At 38.5% G+C, this 25,469-nt stretch overlaps 1 protein-coding gene across 3 annotated transcripts in view; it reads right to left on the bottom strand.

Moving 5' to 3' along the window:
• NCKAP5 (NCK associated protein 5) overlaps positions 1–25,469 on the bottom strand; it is a 969,055-nt gene that overhangs the window by 139,257 nt on the left and 804,329 nt on the right. For 2 of the 3 annotated variants that reach the window (XM_061608949.1, XM_061608950.1), the window contains exons 18-19: positions 23,909–24,086; positions 19,641–19,719 (exon numbers count right to left, since the gene is read on the bottom strand). In XM_061608949.1, coding sequence (XP_061464933.1) covers positions 19,641–19,719; positions 23,909–24,086 — 257 coding nt within the window. The remainder of the gene's footprint in view (positions 1–19,640; positions 19,720–23,908; positions 24,087–25,469) is intronic. The other variant, XM_061608951.1, reaches the window with a different exon arrangement.

The following is a 25,469-nucleotide window of genomic DNA, read 5'->3' as shown; positions in this document are numbered from 1 at the left end:
GGAAAGCAAAAGGAAAAGGAGATAGAAACAGGGTCAGAACCTTAAATGCAACAATACAGCGACTAGTAGGTAGGGACAAAGAGAACTACTACAATAGTTGTGGTATAGAAATAGAAGAGGACAACAAAAAGGGTAGAACAAGAGCCCTATTCCAAAAGATTAGAGAAATGAAAGGGAAATTTAAACCAAGAATACGGATGCTGAATAATCAACAAGGGAACACACTGACTGACCAAGATGAAATAAAAGGAAGATGGAAGCAATACACTGAAGAACTCTATAAAAGAGAGGAAAGGGTGACAGATTCATTCACGGAGGAACCGTATGATGAAGAACCAGAAATTCTAGAATGTGAGGTAAAAGCTGCTCTTAAAATCCTTGGAAGAAACAAATCACCAGCAACAGATGGCATACCAACAGAATTGCTACAAGCTACTGAGACTGAATCTGTCCAAATTTTGACAAAAATCTGTCAAGAAATATGGAAAAGAAAACAAAAGCCCACAGACTGGAAGCGTTCCATATACATCCCAATTCCAAAGAAAGGGGATCCCAGGAAATGCAGTAATTATCAAACTATTGCCTTAATATCCCATGCAAGTAAAGTAATGCTCAAGATTCTACAACAAAGGCTCTTACTATATATGGAGTGAGAAATGCCAGACATCCAAGCTGGATTTAGAAAGGGAAAAGGCACCAGAGATCAAATTGCAAACATATGTTGGATAATGGAATGGAACAAGGAATTTCAGAAGAAAATCACCCTGTGCTTTATAGATTACAGCAAAGCCTTTGACTGTGTAGATCATGAAAAACTATGGAATGATTTAAAAGAAATGGGGGTGCCACAGCATCTGATTGTCCTGATGCACAAGCTATACTCTGGACAAGAGGCTACTGTAAGGACAGAATATGGAGAAAACGATTGGTTCCCAATAGAAAAGGGTGTGAGACAGGGGTGTATTTTATCACCCTGTTTGTTTAATCTTTACATAGAACATATCATAGGGAAAGTGGGATTGGACCAAGATGAAGGAGGTATGAAAATTGGAGGGAGAAATATCAATAATTTCAGATATGCAGATGATACCATACTACTAGCAGAAACCAGTAATGATTTGAAACAAATGCTGATGAAAGTTTAAGAGGAAAGCAGAAAAGCAGGACTACAGCTGAACATCAAAAAGACTAAAGTAATGACAACAGAAGATTTCTGTAACTTTAAAGTTGACAATGACATTCAACTTGTCACTCATTAACCAAAATGGAGACAACAGTCAAGAAATCAGAAGAAGGCTAGGACTGGTTAGGGCAGCTATGAAAGAACTAGAAAAGGTCCTTAAATGAAAAGATGTATCACTGAACACTAAAGTCAGGATCATTCAGACCGTGGTATTCCCGATCTCTATGTATGGATGTGAAAATTGGACAGTGAAAAAAGCGGATAAGAGACAAATCAACTCATTTGAAATGTGGTGTTAGAGGAGAGCTTTGCGCATACCATGGACTGCGAAAAAGACAAATAATTGGGTGTTAGAACAAATTAAACCAGAACTATCATTAGAAGCTAAAATGATGAAACTGAGGTTATCATATTTCGGACACATAATGAGAAGACATGATTCACTAGAAAAGACAATAATGCTGGGAAAAACAGAAGAGACTAGAAAAAGAGGAAGTCAAACAAGAGATGGATTGATTCCATAAAGGAAGCCACAGACCTGAACTTACAGGATCTGAATAGGGTGGCTCATTACAGATGCTCTAGGAGGTCACTGATTCATAGGGTTGCCATAAGTCGTAATCAACTCAAATGCACATAACAACAAATTATCTGACACTATGGACCATATACACATTTGAGCATCTTACATTGATAACTGTGGTAAGAAGTACATCTCTCTCATCCAAATTATTGGCGTTTTTTTCCTCCCTGAACTGTGCGTGCACACACATTCCACTTTAGTTCTCCTAGTGAAAAACTGGGGGGGGGGAGAGAAGAGAGACCAAACAAACAAGAAACAAAGACTCATTAAAATGTGGCTACATAACTATTATAATTTTTAAATTATAGTTTTTAAGCACCTTGTGTGATGGAAAGGAAGTATGAAACAAAGCACACAAAGTTGCATCAGTTGGAGACTGCCACTGGGAGACTTGGCAGCAGACATTTTTATATGAATACAAGAAGGAGAGAATGAGCACAAGACACAGATCCCTTCCACAAACATTTGGGTTTAAATTTAAGCCAGCACTCAGCCATAGAACATATAAAGCGTGATAAGTGAATGTTATCAGTGCTGACATCTCTTGAGAAAGAAGGAAATTTCTTAGGTCCTGTCAGCATCTTTCTAGACATTGCTACATGTATGTTAGAGTTACATAATAGAACTTTACTTATTTATTTTATATTATCATTTGATTTATATCCCACCCTTTCTCCCAGGAGGAGCCCAGGGCGACAAACAAAAGCACTAAAAACACTTTAAAACATAATAAAAACAGACTTTAAAATATTACAACTTAAATATTTTAATACTAATTTAAAATATTAAAATAATAACATGCTTCAGATTTTTCTCCAATAAAGGGCCATAGCATACAATCTAGCTACTATTATGTAGCAGCACACAGCTGTTAGAAGAGAGCCAAACACTAAAATTAGGACTTAGTTTGAGCTTGCTGAAGTTGACCCTAGAATATCTAACAAGTGTCCCTGTGCATGCAAAGGGTGCCATTCCATCTATACCACTGTTCTTCAACCTTGGGTCCCCAGATGCTGTTGGACTGCTTCTCCAATCATCCTTGGCCATTGGCTAAGCTGGCTGGGGTTGATGGGCTTTGTAGTCTGACAACATCTAAGAACCCAAGGTTGAAGAACAGTGCCTACCCAATAAGAATGCAGTTGTTACTGCATTGTAAACCATGGGGATGGGTTGTAGCTCAGTGGTAGAGCATGTCTTGCATGCAGAAGGTCCTAAGTTCGATCCACGTAGGACTCCTGCCTGGAACAATAGAAAACTGCTGCCAGTCAGAGTAGGCAATACTGAACTAGATCAACCTATGGCTTGACATAGTATAAGGCAGCTTCCTATGTATGTCAGGCCAAGGGACCAAATGTGGCCTTCCAAGCATCCCAGTATGGTCCTCGGGACTCTCCCCCAGGCCACCCCCCCTCCCAAGCCACCCCCCACACCAGCCCTGTTTTTCACCCTCCGTGGTGTTTTTGCTTGCCTGGAATGTGTCCTTGAACTCTGATCATGCTTCCTGCTTGCCTGGATGGAGGATAGAGAGGGGTGCACGAGTGTGAAGAAATTAGCCTACTGCACAAAGAAAAAAACCACCACTTTTCTTGTTCTGCTCATTTTTGCCTCCAGCCCTGCCCAACCCTGTGATCCCTAGAAGGTTGCCCTGAAACAAATGCAGTCCTCAGGCTGAAAAAAAGTTCCCTATCCTTGGCGGTATATGGTACAGAGCCTTGCATGTCTATTAATTTGAAAATGTAATTCCTCACATCTATACATTGCTTTTGTGTGTGTGTGTTTAAATGTTTTATCTGCACATGTGAAAAAACATCTTGTATGAAAAGAGGGATGTAAGGAGGGAGAGGCTTCTCTCCCACCCTGTGTTTCTTGCAGTGAGGGCTATTCTGACTTTTGCTATAACCTGTGTTGTTTGTCTTGCTATCCGCTCATGTGTAATTAATTACGGAATTAACATCAATGCATTCTAGTTGGAAAAGAAATGTCAAAAACAATGCCAAAAATGAAGTAATTGTTTATGTAACATTCACAGACTTAAAACGGCACCAATAGTGAATACCGCTCATATTTGTGTGATTTCTGTACCTGGCCTCAGGTAAACCTTCAAATTGGGGCAATTTCGCTCCCATTCCATTTCCATCAGAACTCTCAAGCATCCCTAGTATGAAATGGACCTTATGAGATCACTATTAGTCTCCAGCCATCTAGGATTACATAGGAAGTCTGATGGTTTAGAGCAGCGATTCCCAACGTGGGCGGTAGCGCCCCCCTGGGGGGCGTTACAGCCTTTCAGGGGGGCGTTGGTGTGACTACAAATTTTAGGGGGGCGTTTGGGTTCATTAGGGGGGCGTTGACATTTGGCGGTCTGATGCAACAGTTGAATCATTTAAGTTTAATTTTATTTAATACTTCCCGGAAGGAGTGCTGGCTGGTGGTTGTCTCTGAGGGAGCTCTGCCTCAGAGGAAGCTTTTTTCAGGTTAAAAGCCAGCCAAGAGGAATCTTGGACTGGCTTAAATGTTCTCCAAGGTATAGGAGAACCGATCAGATTTTCCACAAGACTTCGTTGAGCTGTCGGCGGCTGGAATTGATCAGGAAATCCCTGAGATAAGAAGGCATGCCGATCGGCTGAAGACGGAGTCAGGATTTCCACGCAAGCTGTACTGGAAAAAAGCGAAGCGTTTTTTTTCTTCTTCTTAAAAAAAAACGTTCTTAACCAGCGAGCCTACTTCTGTCTAAATCTTATCATTTGGCTTAAATTACTACAATAAAAGGGATTTGTTTACGAATCAGCAACTGAGAAACCTGGGTGAGTCATACTTTTTCTCTTTTAAATATAATTAAGGAAGAAAGAAAATGTAAACAACTTATATACTTTTTTTACGACAAAAAGCTGGCCTGAATTTGGAGTTTTAAAGTTTAAAAACGGATGAGAGGTAATTATTATATTTTGGACTATTTTTCTCTTTGGACTATTTCTTTTTGGACGAATCTGCTGCTCGTATATGTTACTAATTGTTTGGTGTTGGCAACCAGAATTGTTTTGCATTCTTGGATGTAGATAAGAACTGTGCTGTGCTGGCTGGACTTCAATAACAGGCCTGGAATATTAACTTTTTTGTTGGTGGAGGAAAAAAAAAGAAATAGACTGCCTCTACGTTTTGGAACAGTGATTAATATCAGAAATTAAAGGCTTTTCTTGAAAATGACAACTAAAAAAGCAACTAAGACCCAGGAGCGAAGAAGAAGTTCTACTGATCCACAGGAAGGGGTTATACCCCCAGATATGTTTCAAAAAATAATGGAAGGGATTAATGATATAAAACAGGAAATGAAAACTGAATTGACATATAAAAGACTATATTAAAACACAAGTGGATGAGATTAAAGGGACAATTGGGCAAATAAAGGAGGATGCAAAAAACATTAAAGAAAAGGTACAAATCTTGGAGAATAGAACAGATATATTAAATCTGGAATTAGAAAAAAACTTGGACTATATGGCTGTGATTGAAATGAAAAATAAAGAACATTGTTTGAGATTCCGTGCAATTCCTGAGGAAACAGGTGAAGACATCAGAGATAAAATTGTTAATGCTCTAGTAAAATTTCTGGATTTGAATGAAGATCGGATGGAATTTGAAATAGATTAAGTGTATAGAATTAATTCCAGATATGCAACAATGAATAAAATTCCAAGAGATGTGCTTGTTCATTTTATAAAGAAGATGACCAGAGATATGGTATTACAGCAACACTTTAAAAATACCTTTAAAATTGATGGTAAGGAAATACTGGTGATGAAAGAAATTCCTATTAGACTTTTACGTAAGAGAAAAGAATATGCTTTCCTTACAGAGAAACTTAAGCAACGCAAAATTCAATTTAGATGGGATGTTCCAGAAGGAGTGATCTTTACATTCAGACAACAGAAATATAGATTGAATACTGTTCAAAAAGCAAGGGACTTCTTGAGAAAAGCTTCAAAAGATATGGATGAAGATAAACTCAAAGATATGGATATAATTCCTGGGGAACAAAGTCAACAAAGATATGCAGAGGAAGGAAAGGAAGATGATGGATTAAAAGGAGCATCAGGCACATTTTAAAATACACGCTTAAAGATGGATTACAAATATCTAACTTGGAATATAAATGGAGCTAATACGGCGCAGAAGAGAAAGAAAGTGTTTCACTATTTGAAAAAATTAAAATTGGATATAATTTGTTTACAAGAAACTCATATTAAGAAGAAAGATTCCAAATATTTGATTTGTAAAAATTTGGGTGAAGAATTTATTTCGGCTGGACCAAAAAAAAAAAATGGAGTTGTTCTCTACATTAACCCACAATTGCTTCCTAAATTGGTATTACTGGATGATAGTGGTAGATTTGTGGGGGTTGAAATTACTCTACAGGGTACAAACATTTTGATAGTGGGTATCTATGCCCCCAATGAAGATAAAACAAGGTTTTACACAGGACTTATGGAAAAATTGTCAGAGTTTTCATATGACCATTGGTGCGTTATGGGTGATTGGAATGGGGTAATCTCACCAAAAATTGATAGGCTTTCTGAAAAAAATATCAAAGAGACACAGGGTAAATTACCAAAGATTTGCTTTGAACTGATGGAACATTTAGAATTGGTGGATACCTGGAGATATATAAATGATAATGCAAAGGAATTTACTTATTTTTCAGAAAGACACAAAACATTCTCGAGGATTGATATGATCTGGATGTCTAAAATTTTAGCGAAGGACACTTTTAAAATGGATATATTACCAAAAACTTTTTCGGATCATAACCCTGTGATATTAACTTTAAAAAAGAAAAATCTTGGATTTAGATGGAGACTAAATGAATCTTTATTACAGAATGACAAAGTAGTACAAGAATGTAAGAAGAAATTAAAAGAGTTTTTTGAACATAATTTACATAAAGGAACAAGTGAAAATATTGTTTGGGATACAAGTAAGGCATTTATGAGGGGATATCTTATTAAATGTAACTCTGAATTAAAAAAAAAGAAACAACAGAAAATGCAATTAATTTTGGAAGAAATAAAACAAAAAGAGGAAGAATTGAAAAAGAATCCAACTAAAGTTTCTATTGTAAATCAAATCAAAATGTTACAGAAGCAAGTATCAATGCTGACAGTTAGAGAAATTGAAAGAAAACTAAATTTTGCTAAACAAAGGACTTTTGAATTTGCAAATAAACCTGGGAAATGGTTAGCATATAAATTAAGAAAAGAATGTCAAAAAAATATCATTTTAAAGATACAAGAAGGAGATGAGACGTTGACAGATAATGTAAAAATTAAAAAGATTTTTCATCAATATTATTCAACATTGTACAAATGTCAGGAAATTCCATCTGAAAAAATAGAAGAGTATATATCTAAACAGAATTTGCCTAAAATTACAGACTTTCAGAGACAAGCTATTAATGGCCCTATTACGTTAAGAGAGATATCTGAAGCTATAAACAAAATTAAATTAGGAAAGGCACCAGGACCAGATGGGTTATCTGCAATGTATTATAAATGTTTGGAGGAAGAACTCTTACTACCTTTACAGTCTACAATGAATCTTATTCTGCAAGAGGGAAAGATACCGGATAGTTGGAAAAATGCTAATATAACATTAATACCTAAAGAGGAGCAAGATTTAACTAAAACAAAAAATTATCGACCAACATCTCTATTGAATAATGACTATAAAATTTTTACAATGATCTTGGCAGAAAGATTGAAAATAATATTGCAACAATTTATTCAGGAAGATCAATCAGGGTTTTTACCTAAAAGACAATTACGTGACAACGTCAGAAATGTCTTGAATGTCTTGGAGTATTTAGAACAACGAAATGATAAACAAGCAGCTTTGATTTTTTTAGATGCTGAAAAAGCATTTGATAATTTGAATTGGAAATTTATGTTTCAGGTTTTGGAGCAAATGGATTTTGGAGACAATTTTATAAAATGGATTAGATCGATTTATACATCTCAGAAGGCTCAGATAATTGTTAACGGAGATTTAACGGATTCATGTGAAATACAAAAGGGTACAAGACAGGGATGTCCTTTATCTCCTCTTTTATTTATTCTGGTCTTAGAAGTGCTGCTTAGAGATATAAGGCAAGATAAAAGAATTTCGGGATTAAAGATAAAAAAAGAAGAACATAAATTGAGAGCATTTGCTGATGATTTGATAATTGTACTAGAAAATCCTTTGGAAGGAATTAATGTATTGATGGACAAATTAAAAGAATTTGGACCGTTAGCAGGATTTAAGATCAACAATCAAAAAACAAAGATGTTGGTGAAAAATTTAACTTTAAGGGAACAGAAAGAGTTAATGGACAAGACAGATTTTACAATAGAGAAAAAGTTGAAATATTTAGGTATCATTATGACAAATAAAAATTCAAAGTTGTTTCATAATAATTATGAAAAATTATGGACAGAGATAAAGAAAGACTTGCTAAGATGGGATAAACTACAACTGTCATTAATGGGTAGAATATCTGTGATAAAAATGAATGTATTACCGAGAATGATGTTTTTGTTTCAAACAATACCTGTAATGTCCTCTGATTTACCTTTTAAACAATGGCAAAAAGATATCTCTAAATTTGTATGGCAAGGAAAAAAACCAAGAGTCAAATTTAAATTACTACAAGATGCCAAAGAAAGAGGAGGACTGGGATTACCAAATCTGAGACTTTATTTTGCTGCCTGCTGTCTAGTCTGGATAAAGGAATGGATCTTATTGAGGAATAAAAGACTATTGGATTTGGAGGGCCATAATTTGAAGTGGGGATGGCATGGATATCTATGGTATGACAAAGTAAAAGTAAATGTAGACTTTAACAATCATTTTATAAGACGTCCTCTGTTGAAAATATGGAATAGATATAAACCAAGGTTTTATTCGAAAATACCATTATGTGTCTCAAGTCAAGAAGCGTTTTATAGAAGAGAAATGGCTGGAAAAGAGAAATGGTTAACTTATCAAGAACTATTAGAAAATGTACATGGAGAATATACAATGAAAGAGAGAGAACAACTGACAAAGGAAGGATATAGTTTTCAATGGTTTGCCTATTTACAATTGTTAGAAAGATATAAAATGGACAAGAAAATGTATGGGTTTGAAATAAGTAAATCTGATTTTGAAATAGGACTGTGTACAAATGATGAAAATATAATTGCGAAAATGTATAAACTCTTATTGAAAATGGATATGGAGGAAGAACAAGTAAAAGAGTGTATGGTAAAGTGGGCAAAAATTTTTGGTTATAATATACAAATGGATCAATGGGAAAATATGTGGAAAAAAGGTTTGAAATTTACACTATGCTATAATCTTAAAGAAAATTTTTATAAAATGATGTACCGTTGGTACGACTCCAGAAAAGTTGTCAAAAATGTATAGTAATGTTTCTAATGTTTGTTGGAAATGTAAACAACAAGAAGGATCATTTTATCATATGTGGTGGTTATGTAAAAAGACAAAATCATTTTGGGCACAGATAGGTAGGAAGATGCAAAAAATTCTAAAGATAAATATTCAGTCAAAACCAGAATTTTTTTTATTGGGTTTTATGGATAAACAAATAGAAAAGAAATATGGAAGAATAATATTATATATGATTACGGCAGCAAGATTATTATATGCACAAAAGTGGAAAATGGAATCAACACCAACAATGGAAGAATGGCTATTGAAATTAATGGACTTAGTAGAAATGGATAAATTGACATGTTTACTTAGAGAAAAATCGACGGATACATTTCTTAAGGAATGGAAGCCTCTCTTGGACTTTTTGTTGAAAGATCAAAATAAAATGATGATACTGGGATTTGACGATTAATTAAGACAGCCTATGGAGAAAAGGGATTCTGTATGTATATATTAAGGGACAGGTTTGATGTATATTATATACTTATAGCTGATCTGTGACAAATCGGAAGTCAACTATTTTATTTTCATTTTTTGTTGTTGTATTGTTATGTTTTTTTGACTTTGTTTTGTTTGTTTTTGGAAAAATTTGAATAAAAATTATATATATAAAAAAATAATTTTATTTAATACACATCATTAATTTTTAAACTGTTTTGTCCCCAGTTGGAATGTATTTAATAGTCTCAATTCATGGAAATAACACTATAAATAGTGTGTGCTCTTAAGTAAAGAAATTCTGAATAGCGGCCAGTGTCATATCAAGGAATGGGGATATTAGCCACGCCCCGGCACTAGGTAATCTTCCGATGCTGTCTTGAGGGATGTTGGAACCAATCACGAGAGAGTGTTTGATAAGCTGGGTGTATTGGTGGAGGGCGCATTCTTTCAACGGATGAGTGCCATGTGCAAATGGGTGACGCAGACTGTCAGTTATTCGCTGGTTTTCTTCAGGAATGGGACACACTCGCTACCCATTGTTTCTGTGATGTTTAAATGAACTTGTTTAATGAAAAAATGTCGGTAAACTGAATGAGTTTGTTGTTAAGTATATTAAGTATAATAGGAAGCATTGGCATATACTTAATCTGAGGGGGGCGTTGGGCACAAAAAGATTTTGCAAAGGGGTGTTGGGTCAAAAAAGGTTGGGTAACGCTGGTTTAGAGGGACTTCTGGACTCAGCCAAGCAGATCTCATAATACAAAGCCTGCAAAGTATCTATTTATTAATTAAATTAAATTAATTTATTAAATTTATATCCTACCCTTCCTCCCAGAAGAAGCCCAGGGTGGCAAAAGTAGGCACCTTTGTGAACAAAATGGTGGGGAGGATCTGGTGAATTATCTGCATTGTCACTCATTCTATGAAGACCTGAGAGATTTACAGAACAATCCTAAGTGTGTATGTGTGTGTGTGCACACGCAAATGTGTGTACGTGCATGTATGGTTTACTGCAAAGCCACTACCACATCCAAAGCCCTGCCTGCTCATAACAGCGAGAGCAGAAGTTGGGTACAGCTTTCTCTCTTGTTCCTGGCAGATCTTTGTTGTTTTGAATTCCCTTCCTTGAAAACTAAACTAATGGAGGGGAGGGAGAATGAACTACGCCAGCTTGTAGGACTAGAAAAAATAGGCACATATTCAATATATTATCTTATATTAAATATATTATATTACATTATATTATATTACATTACATTATATTATATTACATTATATTATATTATACTTTCCTTAATTATTGGTAGAAAGAGTTAAACTGAGGCTTCAGCCCACCAGAGCTTACAGAATAAGTGAAAGTGAAGCAAAAGCACATTGAAAATGCTGCTGCATGATTTTTAAACAGGAAGTTGATGAAAACAAGGCTTTGGTAAAGACACTTTGACAAATGTTTAAGGGCGCAATCCAACTGCTATTTACACTGGAATGATGGAGGTGGACATGGAGTACCCCTGGCTGAGCAGGCAGAGTCCTGGCTCAGCTGGGCTCCCCTGGCAGAAGCCCTTCATCCTGACTGAGCCATGGAGCCGGGACCCTGCCGGCTTAGCCAGGGGTCTGCTGGGGAAGCCCAGCCTGGCTGGGAGCTGGCATAAGCCAGTGTAAGGCCCCCAAAAGGGGTATTCTGGGGGCATGTCATGGGAGGGGCCAAGCGGGGGACTTAGGCAACATCCAACATGCGTTAGGAGCTCTCCTGCAGGTCCCGATCTGGGCCAAAGTTACACCAGGAAAAAGGTTGGTCTAAGATTGAAGTCTATAGAGAGCGCTTACTCCCTGGCAGGGGTATTCGTGAGAGCTGGCTGTACTTTCCAGTCCCTGTGCACAGCTCCCAGCTGAGCCTGCATTCAGCTGGCCCAGAGCTTCTGAATGGCTATTGGATGCTGCAGACCTTCCCGCCACCTTCTCTTCCTGCTGGTTCTTCCTGCCAGCTTCTCTTCCACTAGCTTCCCCTGAGTTGGATTGTTCTGTAAATGAGGAGCCTAGGGGCAGGATATGGTATACTGTGTTAGAAGACCAAATTTGCTTATAGGGCTGGTGTCAGGCATGACTGGGCCCTTGAGTGCCACCCTGCCCCAGGCCCCCTGCTGCTAGCCCCCCCTGACCGGGTGGGACCACTTCACCTACCTCTTCTTTTTCTGTGAATGCCCTGCACGCTGGGACAGCAGGTCACTGCCATCAACAAAGATGGTGGCGGAGGCTTCTCTAAGGGGCTGATACCCCCACCATCATCTTCATTGATGGCACGCATGTGACCTACACTGCGTGCACTCACATGCCTGCCATCAATCAAGATGGCAATAGGGGCATCAGCCCCTTATAGACGCCTCTGCTTTCATCTTGGTTGATGGCACCTGTGTGCACAAGGCACACAGAAAGGGAGAAGAGGTAGGTGGAGCAGGCAGGCGCCGCAGGCCCTCACGATCTAGGGGGGCTGAGTGCTCCATTTCTGTGATCTGGGGCAGGGTCGGGAGCACTACCCCCACACCCAAAAGAAGGGCCCTTCAGAAGCTCCTCTGGGCCAGGGTCTGACCTGGCCACCCTTTGGCACCAGCCCTGTTTGCTTATCTTGTCTGGAACAGCAAGGGTAGGAAATGGGTGAGAGGTTATCACAGAGAAGAGAAAAATACAGGGAGTCAGTTAGAAACAGACACTCCATGTTGGATGGAGATAGCAAAAGGAGATACAAAGCTATGGTATGGAGGAGTGAAGAAGTGAGGAAGAAGTAACTTAGTGCAGCAGAGAGGGAGGGGGAAGTTATGAGATGGATGAACTAGCCAGGAACTAAGAGGAGGAGGACTTGGACCCTGGGTGAGACCTGGCACTTGAGACAATTGGAGGTCACCCATGCTTGCAAGGTAAGATGATGATGATTAATAATAATAATTTGATTTGTTAGTCGCCTGTTACCCAAAGATTTCCAAGTGACTTGCTGTTAAAAACACACAAAAATATTATACTATAAAAACAAAACAAAAAACCCTCATAGTCACAGGAAGCTTTGGCAGCATACTAATAACAAACAATATCATCCTAGTCTATCAAAAGCCGGGGGGGGGGAGTCTTTACCTGCACTGAAAATATGTCAATGAAAGTGCCAGACAGATCATTGGGGAGCACATTCCACAGATGGGGAGCCACAACTGCAAAGGCTCTCTCTCTTATCACCATCCTCTGCGCCTCTCACAGAGGGGGGACCTGGAAAGAGCCTCAGAAGAAGATCTAAGGGTCCGGATAAGTTCATATTGGGGGAACCATTCCAAAAAATATTGGGATCCTGAGCCATAAACAGCTTTATAGGTCAAAACCAACACTTTGAATCGGGATTGGAAACACATAGGCAGCCAGTGTATTTGGAGCAGAATTGGTGTTATATAATCTGTTCCCTTTGAACCTGCCAACAGTTGGGCAGCTGTATTCTGCACCAAATCATTTTCAAAGGCAGCCCGACGTAAAGCGTATTCCAACCTCAATGTTACCAGTGCATAGATTACTGTAGCCAGGTTATCCCTGTCCAGACAGAGTTGTAGCCTAAGCTGATGGAAGGCACTCTGTGCCACCAAGGCCACCTGTGCCTCAAGTGACAGCCATGGATCCAGAAGAAACCCCAAACTATGAACATGCTCTTCAGAGGGAATGTGATCCCATCCAGAGCAGGCTGCAGACCGCTTAGGTAGTCAGAGGAACTACCCACCAACAGCATCTTAGTCTTATCTGGATTAAACTTTGCTTATTGGCCCTCATCAAGTCCACTCTTGCAATCAAGCTCTGATCAGCACATCCACTGTCTCACCTGCCGAAGATCAAAAGGAGAAATAGAGCTACATATCATCAGTATACTGATGGCTCACTGAGCAGTTTCACGTAGATGTTAAACAGCATGAGGAACAGAACTGACCCCTGGGGACTCCATAGTGGAGAACCCACAGAGCTGAGCAATGTTCCCCAAGAACCACCTTCTGGAGTTGGCCATCAAAGTAGGAATGGAACCACCGAAATGCGGTGCCCCCAATATTATTATGCATAATAACCACTAACTTTTTATGATTTGTGTGTTCATGCGTAATAAATCTTAATACGTTGAAGCGTAAATCTTTAAAATCACTTGAACTTGTATGATCTATCATTGCTTGGTTCAGAAAGACTCCAATGAACTCCAGGTTTGCACTTTTAAGCAGGGTTTGTAGGATCTCTGTTGAAGAGCACAGAGGGCACAAATATATCACAAAATAATCCTGCAAAAAAATCCAGCTCCAGGCTGATGCAGTTGATGGGCTCAATCTTGGGACTTCCTGGGCAAATGAAGAGGCTTTCAATCAAGCTCCAATTTGTCTCCAGAATGCCTCATTGCCAAGCCTACCACTGAAGCGAATACTAGGGCACCAGATTTGTATAAATCACAAACCAAATCGGGCTTATTTGGGCCAATTTGTATAGATTGTGTTGAAGCAGCTACAAATCTCTCCAGAGTGGATAGGCTAGTCCTGAATTGATTTGAACAGATCTATAGTTCAAAACAGTCTATAATCAACACAGGCAGGGAGAACACCAGAGTGGGGAGAGAGGGAGGAAGGCTAGAATGCTATTACCCTACCCAACACGCTCCAATCACTGTGCTTGGAAGGTGTGAAGTCTTAAAATGCAGAAACCTTATGTAAATTCTGTCTCTTAGAAATGCTTGGGGGGGTTGGGTGGCATTTGTTCAGCCTGTGTATGTATTCTATTCTTTCCCAATCAATCTGTTCCATCTTTATTTACTTTTTTTTAAAAGTTCACTGTCTGTTTTTAAAAAAATGTTTGTTCTATTCTCATTTCTAGTAATAATTATTAAAACCTATGGGCATATTTAGCCAACCTTTCTGAATTTAGTGTTGTTGTTATTTCCAATTGCTAACCAGAGCGAATATTGTTAATATTAAATAGTATTTTGTTTTTTCCCTGCTGTTGGCAAACTGTCCTCTATATGACTGGGTCTTTTTTTCAAAAAAACTTTCTTTTAAAAGCAAATTTCAAAGGTGGTTAGCATGAAAAACCTGGAGCTACCCACCTGAAATTTGGCAGGGTTAATTCCCTCTATAAGGACTACCATGTCCCCAGATTTCATGTCATGAAAGATGTTGCTGTTGCTTTTTTAACAATGTTAATATTTTGTTATTTAAATTTTTGTAAACTATTGTTCTTTTCTAATGTGTATTTTGTATTTGTGTTTATTTTTTTGTGAGCTGCCTTGAGGGCCTTTTTGGCCAAAAGGCGACAGAGAAATAAACCGTAACATAACATAACATGTCTCTATGCATATGTTATCTCCATGGTACATGCGCTGGTTCTGTCTCGGTTGGATTACTGTAATGCTTTATATGTGGGTCTACCTTGGAAAATGGTCCGTAAGCTTCAGTTAGTGCAGAATGCGGCAGCCCGCCTGATTAAAGGCAGCCACCAGCGGGATCATATCACCCCAGTCCTCAAGGAACTGCACTGGTTACCGGTGGTTGCCCGGGCCAAATTCAAGGTCCTGGCCTTAACCTTTAAGGCCCTTTTTGAAGCCGGCCCACTCTACCTAAAGGATCGCCTCCATTTTCATCAGGGGCGCCGGCTAACAAGATCCTCCTTGAACGGTTCACTTCTTATTCCCCCATTAAGAGCAGCAAGACTGGTGAGGACCAGCTTCAGAGCCTTTTCAGTAGTGGCTCCCTCACTATGGAACTCGCTGCCAACCAACCTTTGCCAGGCCCCCTCCTTGCTCTGTTTCCATCAGTCCTTGAAGACCTGGCTCTTTAACAAGGTGTGGGAGGGGGGTTAGGTTAGCAGTGTGCAGCTTTGGGGGTGTTTTAACCTTTAATTTTTAATGCTCTCTGTTTATGTTTTTATATGAACTGTATTTGTGTTTTGCTGTATGTCGCTCAGAGTGGCAGATTAACCTCTGCCAGATGGGCGTCTAATCAAATCTAATATATAAATAATAATAATAATGGTGCTGTTAGTTTGTGCCTGCCTAAGTCAACCTACTCATGTCTAGTATTCCAACATTTTTTTAAAAATTTCAAAATCTTGAAGAAATGAACAGGGGAAACACAGGAGCCTCAGAACTGGCATGACTGAGCATTCACAGTCTTTGTAATATATATTAGAAAAAGCAAACTTTAAAGGTGGCTAGCATGAAAACCCCTGGAGCTACCCACCTGAAATTTGGTGGGATTAATTCCCTCTATGGAGGGCTATCACATTGCCAAATTTCATGTCCCTGTGTAAAAATAAAACAGTTATGTCCATTTAAAATTTTAAAAATTTAAACTTTAAAGGTGGCTAGCACACAATTCCCTGAAGCTATCCACCTGAAACTCAGCAGGTTTCATCCTCCCTATAGCTGCTACCATGTCTCCATATTTCATATATCTAGGCCAAAGGTTGAGAAAGTTATGGCCATTTTGGTTTTGCAGTGTTAAGTCAATGGGATTTCCGGAGCTTTGTAATATTCGGAAGGTGATTCGGATTGCATCTGAATATGTCTGGACTGGATTGGGCCTGATCTCTATTTATACATTGGAATCACAAATAGGACCAGGGAGTCCCTGCACAACCCTAGCAAATACTGCCAGTGACAGATCTCTACCACTGAACTTTCTGTGGGCTTGGGGTTCCCTCACTGTTGACAGAGCCCTTCTGCCCTATCCGAATTGTCTTCAGCCAGTGGACCTGTAGATTAGGACTACACTCTTACTTATGCTATAAAGGACATATAGGGAGGTGATGGGTTTTCCAACTGGAGGCATTCAAGGGGCAGCTGTTGGATATGCTTTAAACTGGATTCCTGCATTGAGCAGGGGGTTGGACTTGATGTCTAAAGGCCCCTTCCAACTGGACTATTCAATGATTCTATAATTCTACGACCACTCTGCCAATCCTGTTGTGAATCTAGAATTATGATGATCAGGGAGATTGCTATAACTTGTTTTGCAGGTCAGTATATATAATTCTGGTCCTGTTTAAATGTAAATTATTTTTGTATGAAAATGTTTGTCCCCCAAGTGAACTTTGATACAATAAAATGTTGTATTGTTCATGGAAGCACTGCGCCCACTCACTACTGAGAAAAGCAGGTAGGTAGGTATGGAATTGCAGTAAGTTAGTCACCAATTCCTTCTGGAACAATAATAACCTAATATATTTCTTTCAAGTTGGCTAATGTGACATAAGTATATGGACATGTATGTGTATGTATCAGCAATGTGTTTTAATGGGCCAACAATATTTTTTTTGTCTCATACAGGTTGAAGCTGTGACTATACACTACATTCTTAATGAGCTACTGGACTATTTATTTTAAAATTTTCTAAACTGGTCTTCATCGATACAGATCCAAAGGCAGTGTACAATAACAACAAAATAAAATAAATCCACCATAAGATCCATTATAAAAACTAAAAAACAACAGCTAAAATAAAAAGTAAACAGACAAATTTCACCCCTTTAAAGTGCCTGGGCAAGCAAGAATGCCTTAACATGGATTGTAATGTCGACTAGATCTTTCCTGTAAAAGGCAAAACTGTCCATTCAACTCTTGAAAAGTAATGTGTGCATTTGTTTTCAGGAAACAGAAATCCATTAGAAAGGGTTATGAAAATTCCAACATGGATACGATGCTGTGAATCTTTCACATACCTTCCTTCTATTCTTGGTATTAAAGAATGCTAAAAAAAAGACTGTGGTCACTTTAAAATCCACAATATAGAAGAACATTCATTAAACTTTATAATATCAGAAATGGAAGCTCATAACATTTTGTCTGAATGAATCACTCACACACACAGGGATCATCCTATAACCTTGACAATCATGTACAATTACATTTAGTTGATACAGCTGAGCTGCAACAACCTATGTGAATAGCACCATCAATGCAATGTTTTCCTACGCGGGATCCAAGAATAAACATTCTCAAAAGCTAAACTGTTGCATAAGGACTGGGAACCATCTTAATGGCTCAATGACACTTTGGCTACTTAGAGAGATATGTTTTAATATTGATGTCAATCAGATTAGAAAGCAATACACTCTGTGAAGACTTTGTTGTTATATGCCTTCAAGTCGATTACGACTTATGGCAACCCTATGAATCAGCAACCTCCAATAGCATCTGTTATAAACCACCCTGTTCAGATCTTGTAAGTTCAGGTCTGTGGCTTCCTTTATGGAATCAATTCATCTCTTCTTTGGTCTTCCTCTTTTTCAAGTCCCTTCTGTTTTCCCCAGCATTATTGTCTTTTCTAGTGAATCATGTCTTCTTATTATGTGTCCAAAGTATGATAACCTCAGTTTCATCATTTTAGCTTCTAGTGATACTTCTGGTTTAATTTGTTCAAACACTCAATTATTTGTCTTTTTCACGGTCCATGGTATGCACAAAGCTCTTCTCCAACACCACATTTCAAATGAGCTGATTTTTCTCTTATCCGCTTTTTTCACATTTCCCACTGTTCTTTCATTTTGAAGTCCATATAGCAGGGATGAGGCAGGGGTTCTGGTCCATTTGTTTTCCTCACTCCCTCTGGACCAGCTTTGACAGATGGAGAGACCATCCACCCGTCAATCATCTGACATCATACTGATGCCAATTGGCACCTGTCAAAGTTCAAAGGAAGCTGCTTGAACTGCCAATTAGCTGACTGGTGCTGGGAGTTTGATTTCAAAGAGGTTGATCAGTGGTTACAGGGAAGGAAAAAATGCTCTGTCTAAAACCAGCATTTCCACCCCCTCAAAAAGCAGTTTATATTCAGAGAGCTGGAGGAACTGCTTTGAATACAAGCCACTTCATCCAGTCTCCCTGTGTGCACTATGAACTTTCTGATCCCAGCTGATTGTTGGGGTTTTGGCTGTACAGGGGTCTTTTCAAGCACTGAAAACCAGCTGATCCTTGGTGGTTGCAGAGAGCCTGGCACTGCACTTTGATACCTCAACAATCAGCTAAATATTTGGGTCTTCAAAGCGCCTTGCAAAGGGCTTTGTAGGTTGAACTAAAAAGCTGATCAATGGTGCCTGCAAACATCTTTTTGGCCCAGCCGTGACTTTATCTATCCCACACTAGATGTCATATATGATCTCAGGTGTAGGGCAGATGGACATGGCTCAGCCAAAATGGCCCGATGGGCCAAATGAGGAGGCCTGATGGGCTTTATTAAGCTCATGAGCTGGAGGTTCCCTCCCCTGCCATTTATAATACAATCTGGTAAATTGATTGGTTCAATATGCACTGCTATGATGCCACACTAAAAATCAGGGTGCAGGATGGTAGTACAGCCAGGTAGGATGACTGTTTATAAGACTGTTGAAAACATTTTGCACCAATGGTAAGGTTACCTACACTGAGATTAGAAATGTGTCACTGAGAAGACAGATGATTTGAATGAGGGAAAGTAGAAGATAATAGTTTTGAGGTATTCCTGTTGAGTGCCAACCACAGTTTACCTGGTTCACACATTACAGTCAATTATGTTTAGTCAAACAAGGAAAGTGAGGAAGGACCTAGTATGTAAGAGGTGGATGGAGGAAGAACCTTTATGTCCATGGCATATTTCTGATCCCAAAACATGATCTGGAGAACTTGGTCTGTGATGTCTATACTGAGCCACTGAAGAAAAAGATTTTCACAACAAGGTCTCTCTTCTCTTTGCATAGATCTGGTTGGGCCATGTGAGGATGCTGGACTAGGAAGGTCTTTGGTCTGATTCTCTAGTACTGCCTGCTAAAATTTATAGAGATGGGAAAACTAATCTCCATTTCCTCAACCATTTCAACCTTTAGTCTGCTGTGATTCAATGGGCTTAAATGTACATAATTTTGTTGGATTGTGGCCTACATACTGTACAAAGAGAATTTAAACTGCACACTAATACACTGTTCAATTTGTTGGTTTACCTATTAAGTGGGTTTGACAAGTTGACTCAAGGATGGCATTCTCTTCATCCTCTTGGAAGTTTTCTGTTGCCACTTTGATCTGCATTGTATAGAGAAAAACAGTAATTATAATCACTTTCATATATTACTTTTGACTAGCACAGAGCAATAACAATATATTTCCAAACACAACTGCTTTACTTTTAGTACCTTTGTTATCACCCTTAGCTACCCACCTTAATGCAACTTCCATGTTGTACAGAGTACATAGCATCCTATTATGAATGACTTCTAAATTGGTTCAAAATGCTTTAATAAAAGCAATCCTATGCAACTGCCAAGAAAAAAGAAGTGTTTAGGTGGTATAATTCCTCAAGAGGAAAAAGCTTCTGATCCAATATATTTTTATAAGAATAAAAAATGCATTTGGGTCTCATGATCCTGCATTTATCTTAGTCCTGGAATGCTGTATCATTAATTTATACTGAAGAACGCAGGAAGCAAATTTAATATGTGAAATGGTATCTTTATTCAGTGTTGCAGTCACTTAATGATGGCTTCTTTTCCATATCCAAATGTAATGTATTAGCATGACTACTACTATTATGTTTTTTACAGTTTACATATCACTTAATTACTATAGTCTCTAAGCAGTGTACAAAAAAACTCACAATAATGAAAATAAAAAGAAGTTAAAATGATAAAATAAAAATTCAGTTAAAACACCTGCAGCACTAAAAAAAAGTCTTCAGTAGGTGACAGAAGTTCAGAAGGTAAGGGGCCTGTCTGACCTCAACTGAAATGGAGTTCCACAAATTGAGCCCACACTACTGAGCGCATGGCTCCTGGTGGATATAAGCCATATATCCAAGCCATGGGGGACTGCTAACAGGGACTCCCTTGAAGACCTCAGTGATTGGGCAGGGATGTAAGGAATCAAGCAGTCCTTGATGGATCCGGGACCCAGTTGTTAAGGGCTTTGTAAGCTAATACAAGAACCCTGAACCTGGCCCGGCAGTGTACAAGCAGCCAATGCAAGCTTTTGAGCCCTGGAGTTATGTGATGACAATAGTCTGTGCCCATCAGCAGTCTAGCTGCAGCATTTTGCAACAGCTAGAGCCTCCATAGGAAGCCCTAGGGCAGCCCCACATACTACTACTACTACTACATAACAACAACAACAACAACACCATCAGCTGGGATGGAACAGATTTTGAGTTGAAAACCATCTGGGAGAAAAAAAGTTTAAGAAATCCCCACCCCATTTTTCCACTCAGAGTCATAGGCCACCAACATTACTTTAGCTTAAAAATATATTGAAGTAGGTGGTGGTAATGGAGGAGGGAAAAATGCATGACTGACTGGCATGCAATGTCTAGTTTGGGCTCATATCCCCATCTGTAAAAAACTGAATTCGGGTACATAATTTGAATCGTCCTTGTGTTTGCTGTCAATGAACAGTACAGTACCTTGATAACTGGCTTGCTACCTTATATGCTAGTTTGTCAACCAGCGGTTTTAAGGTACATGGACAACATAGATACTTTGTCACCTATGGTAGATACCTGGGAAGAATGACCACTAAGGTCCATTGTGCCCTTCCCATACCATATGAGCATCAATGATATGGGTGAGTTCTAGTTCAAGTGAGAATGCTTTCATTATGACTGACTGATGTTTCTGCACCCACGCTTGGGATGGAAAGATCTGTCAATTTCAGTTCTTTAGTTTTTCATTTTTACAATCTTAAAATTCAGTTCTCCACATTTCTGCAGCAATTTGTGATAAAAAAACCCATGAACATTATCCAGCATTTTACTGCAAATTTCTCCTACTAAACATGTTGCAAGTAGTTCTGACTAATGCACACATTTGTGCAAACAATTTCTTATCATATAATCAATTTTTGTATGTTATTTTCAATCATATATTCATTTTTATGCACACTTTCCCCCAACATACCCATTTTTGTAAAGATTGGTTGGCTAACTGCATTGCAAAATTCAGGTAAGTGCAAATTTCAAAGGGTGGCTGTATTTTGGTTGTCATATTGTTTCAAAAAGTGTGAATTTGATAGATTCCGCTTTAAATGTGAACTGAATCTAATTTCTCACCCATCCCTAACACACACACACACACACACACACATAAACACTTCCCATAGGGCTTTCCCACTTTCGCTGTGATTTGTAAAAAAAACCCATACTGCACCATTTACAACCACATGGGGGTGGGGGAACACATCACATCTTTCCCATATTTAACAAAATATTTGATTTTTAGGTTCAAAATGGAGCTATCCATGTGAGCAAATGAACAAGACTTCTAGCAAAGTCTTTGAGTTGGCTACATACCCTTCCCATGATGGATGTATTCCACTTATACTAATGGAACATGTTTTTTTTAAGTATAAGTAGCATGCGTTTAGAGGACAAACTGAAATTCTCCACAATTCTCCCATCATTTTTTTTTTTTAAAAAACAGATTTAAGAATACAAATTATAGGCATTCATTTTTCTTTCATTCTAAATGGCTTCAACATGCTAATGCTAGTTATTTCATTTACAGAATAAAATCAAGAACTGAAAAACCCACAAAGATGTAGCATATAATCCCACATCTTCAGAAACAAAGTCCTAATAACACTTTGATTGTCAGCTTAAGAAAGTGGTACTTTGGAAAAGGAAAAAGTAATGCCTGTGCAGTGTGACTAATTTGTCCTTAGAAGTCAAAGGGGGGGAAAATAAAACTTCTTCATTATTTATGTAGATTCAGAACAATCTTTGTACTTGCCTGATAAAATGAAGTGTGTTTCTTGAAGATATACTTAAAGTCCTAAACGGCTATTATTGTTACATTTGCAAAGACTTCACAAAATGAGACAAAAAATTCTGCAAATTACTGTGCCATTAAGACAATAATAAGGAAGTTAAAAAGAAACTGTAAAGGCAGCTTGTTTTTTTTTAAATACTTCTGTACAGTGAAGATATACCCTAAGCTGTCAGCACCATATTAAATGGGGCATAGTTAAATTGAGTGGCTGTGATAAGGGGCTCCGCTTTGCTATCAAAGTTCTAGATCAGTTGGATTGAATTTCCTGCATATTGCACATTTCCAGACTTTCATTCTCTCTCATTCCTTTCGGTGACATTACAAGGGCAGACTTAGATATGCTTATAATTTGTGGTTTTATAATGCAGGGGACATCTACATTTTCAAAGAAAAGATGATACCATAGAAGCTACAGGCCAAAAAGGGAAGGGCAGAAGGGGAGGGGAAGAAGAAAAGTTTTCTAAAGCATATAGATTCAGGTTTTGAGATGACCTTGGATATCCTTTAGTTAAGGCTTTATTTACATGGAAACACAAATGCGTGCACACATTTGCCTGAAGTTGAGTGCAAGCCATTGATACTGTTTAACCTTAAGCACCCTAAACATCAATACTAAGCTAATAGATTTTTCAATTTCCATTGTGAAGGGCTTCTAAAATTCTACCTTTAGAATATATCCCTGAGAAATAAGTAATTACTTCACACTTCAAATTTCCTTGTACAACATAGTAGCATGCACTGGATTTTAATCCCTTACCTTTTTAAAAAAGCAACGACAACAAAAAAGATTTAAAAGAAATGACTGCCCAACAGTGGTCTTAGGACCAAACTAGCCATGGCATTTATCACATTGTTTTCCCTTGCATGCAAGCTTCCTCCCCCAACCCCCCACAGATTGCCAGTGCAGAGGACCTGATCTAGATTGGGACACTGGTGTGGTGAGATGAGGGGAAACGTAAAAGAAGGTCCGTAGCTCAATAGTAGAGCATATGCTTTTCATGTTGAAGGTCTTACTTCCAATCCCTGGCATCTCCAGCCTCCATTCACTCTAAGGGAGGGCGCTGCTGAAAAAGCCTTGCTTCTAGATATGGAAGATATCGCATGCGGTGAGGGCCATATGAAATAGGGCTTAATTTGCAGAGCACAACTGGCAGGGCAGTTGATAGAGGGATGAGTAATTTCTGAGATACAGAACAACTGAAAAGGTGAATACTAGGGCCTTGAAGTAGGCTTGAAGGCCCAGGTAACCAAGTACACATTGCCATAAAAAGGCTAAATACATTTGTACCACATGACAGCCATGAGCACAAATAAAATCAGATTCCCTAATTAGACCATCAGATGCTGACATGAATCCAACATTCCCCAGTGATGACAACCATATTTTTTACCTTGTGCTGGTGCAGTAACAGTAAGGAATAAAGTAAATTTAAAGACAGCAATGTGTAACTGCTTACCAGTGTCTCATCTGGTATTTCCATATCAGCCCTTGTTTTGCTGGTTTTCTTCTGGTTTCCTTGAGTGCCAAGAGAGTTGCTAGGAAGAGAAGAGCCCTGGGAACTGCCCTTTGACACATTCCTGTAGGAAACATTATTTGATCCACTTTCTGTCTGCTGGGCTGCTTTCTTATCAACTCTGCAGGTAGAAAGTGATTCCTCTGATAAATTACATTGCCCTTCTTCAATCACTCTACTTTCCCCATTCCTTTAATGTTTTTACGCAACTTCCCTGCATCTTTCTACCTGTAGACCTTTGAGTGATAAATGTTTCTAACTAGCCTTGATCAAATCTGTCACTTGCAATTTCAGGTACTATATCAATTTAGTCTTTCACATATAATGATTTATTTTGAATTTTCTATGACTGTGAGGCAAATTGGACAACACTGAACCATTGTTGCTGAATGTCTTTGTGGTCTCAGATTGCCATAAATGTAATTAATTCTGGTTAGTTACCTTATATATTTACTAACAACAATCAATGGCAAATTTAGAAGACCTTCAAAACAAAACAAAACCAGGCACTCCATTTCCTTCTATATTGAATGCTGTATGCATTTTTTAAAAAAGAAAAACTTGCAACGGTTTAATATTTGTATTAGTCTTTATAAGACTTCCTATACTTTAATTTCAGAGACCACTGACCTGGTTAACAAAGAGCAGATACAAATGATTGGAGCAGCCATGTGGTGCAGTTTTTACTGGGCTATGCCATTCTAGTTGGCAGGTGGTAGTGGTGGGGTTGCATATTTGAATGCACACTCATATTTTAAAAGCTTCCTGCCTATACAAGTAGTATGTTACAAAAAAAAGACAAGGCTCCTTGACATCCTGATCCATGACATCCTAATCTTGCCTGATTCTGCATAAAAGAAACTATCATATTACGGGTATTATTTCTCCAGTTATTAAGAATCTTGAAATGACTAGGGCTGCAATCTAATACATGCCTACTCAGAAGCAAGCTCCATTGGTTTCAATGGGACTTACCACCAGATAAGCGTGTATTGGACTGCAGACTTAATCATTTTCAAAGACTTTATACCCTCCTTTTCCACCTCACACAAGCCATCCAAAGCGGCTTATAGCTGCAAGTAAAAACATCAGACAAAATAATTGAAAAGCAAACAATAAACAACATAGCAGATAATTTAAAAGGAAGAAACCAGGGGAAAAGAGACAAATTAGCTAGACCATATATCTGCTGAAATACAGGGTGAGAAAAAGTCTGCAGGTTGTATAAAATACTGCTGAGCAGATCTCTCCAAGGAATGTGTTCCATAACCCAAGTGCTACTACAAACAAGGCTTGTTCTTGTGGTACCACCAATCAAGTCTTGGACAGTTAGTTGTGAGACGTGTCTTTTAAGGCTGTCCAGGTCCTAGGCCATACAAGACTTTACAGGACTTTTCATCTACAGCTGTAATCTAGAGAAGAATAAGGGTCATGATGCACAAAGTGGGTGTTTTATATGGATGTGGGCTATTGCATTTTAAAGTTTGCATGCTCATCGCAAGGT

The sequence above is a fragment of the Rhineura floridana genome, chromosome 2, assembly GCF_030035675.1.
Source record: "Rhineura floridana isolate rRhiFlo1 chromosome 2, rRhiFlo1.hap2, whole genome shotgun sequence".
Taxonomy (NCBI): domain Eukaryota; kingdom Metazoa; phylum Chordata; class Lepidosauria; order Squamata; family Rhineuridae; genus Rhineura; species Rhineura floridana.
Note: the sequence above shows the minus strand (reverse complement) of the source record. Positions and strands in the feature narration are given on the sequence as shown.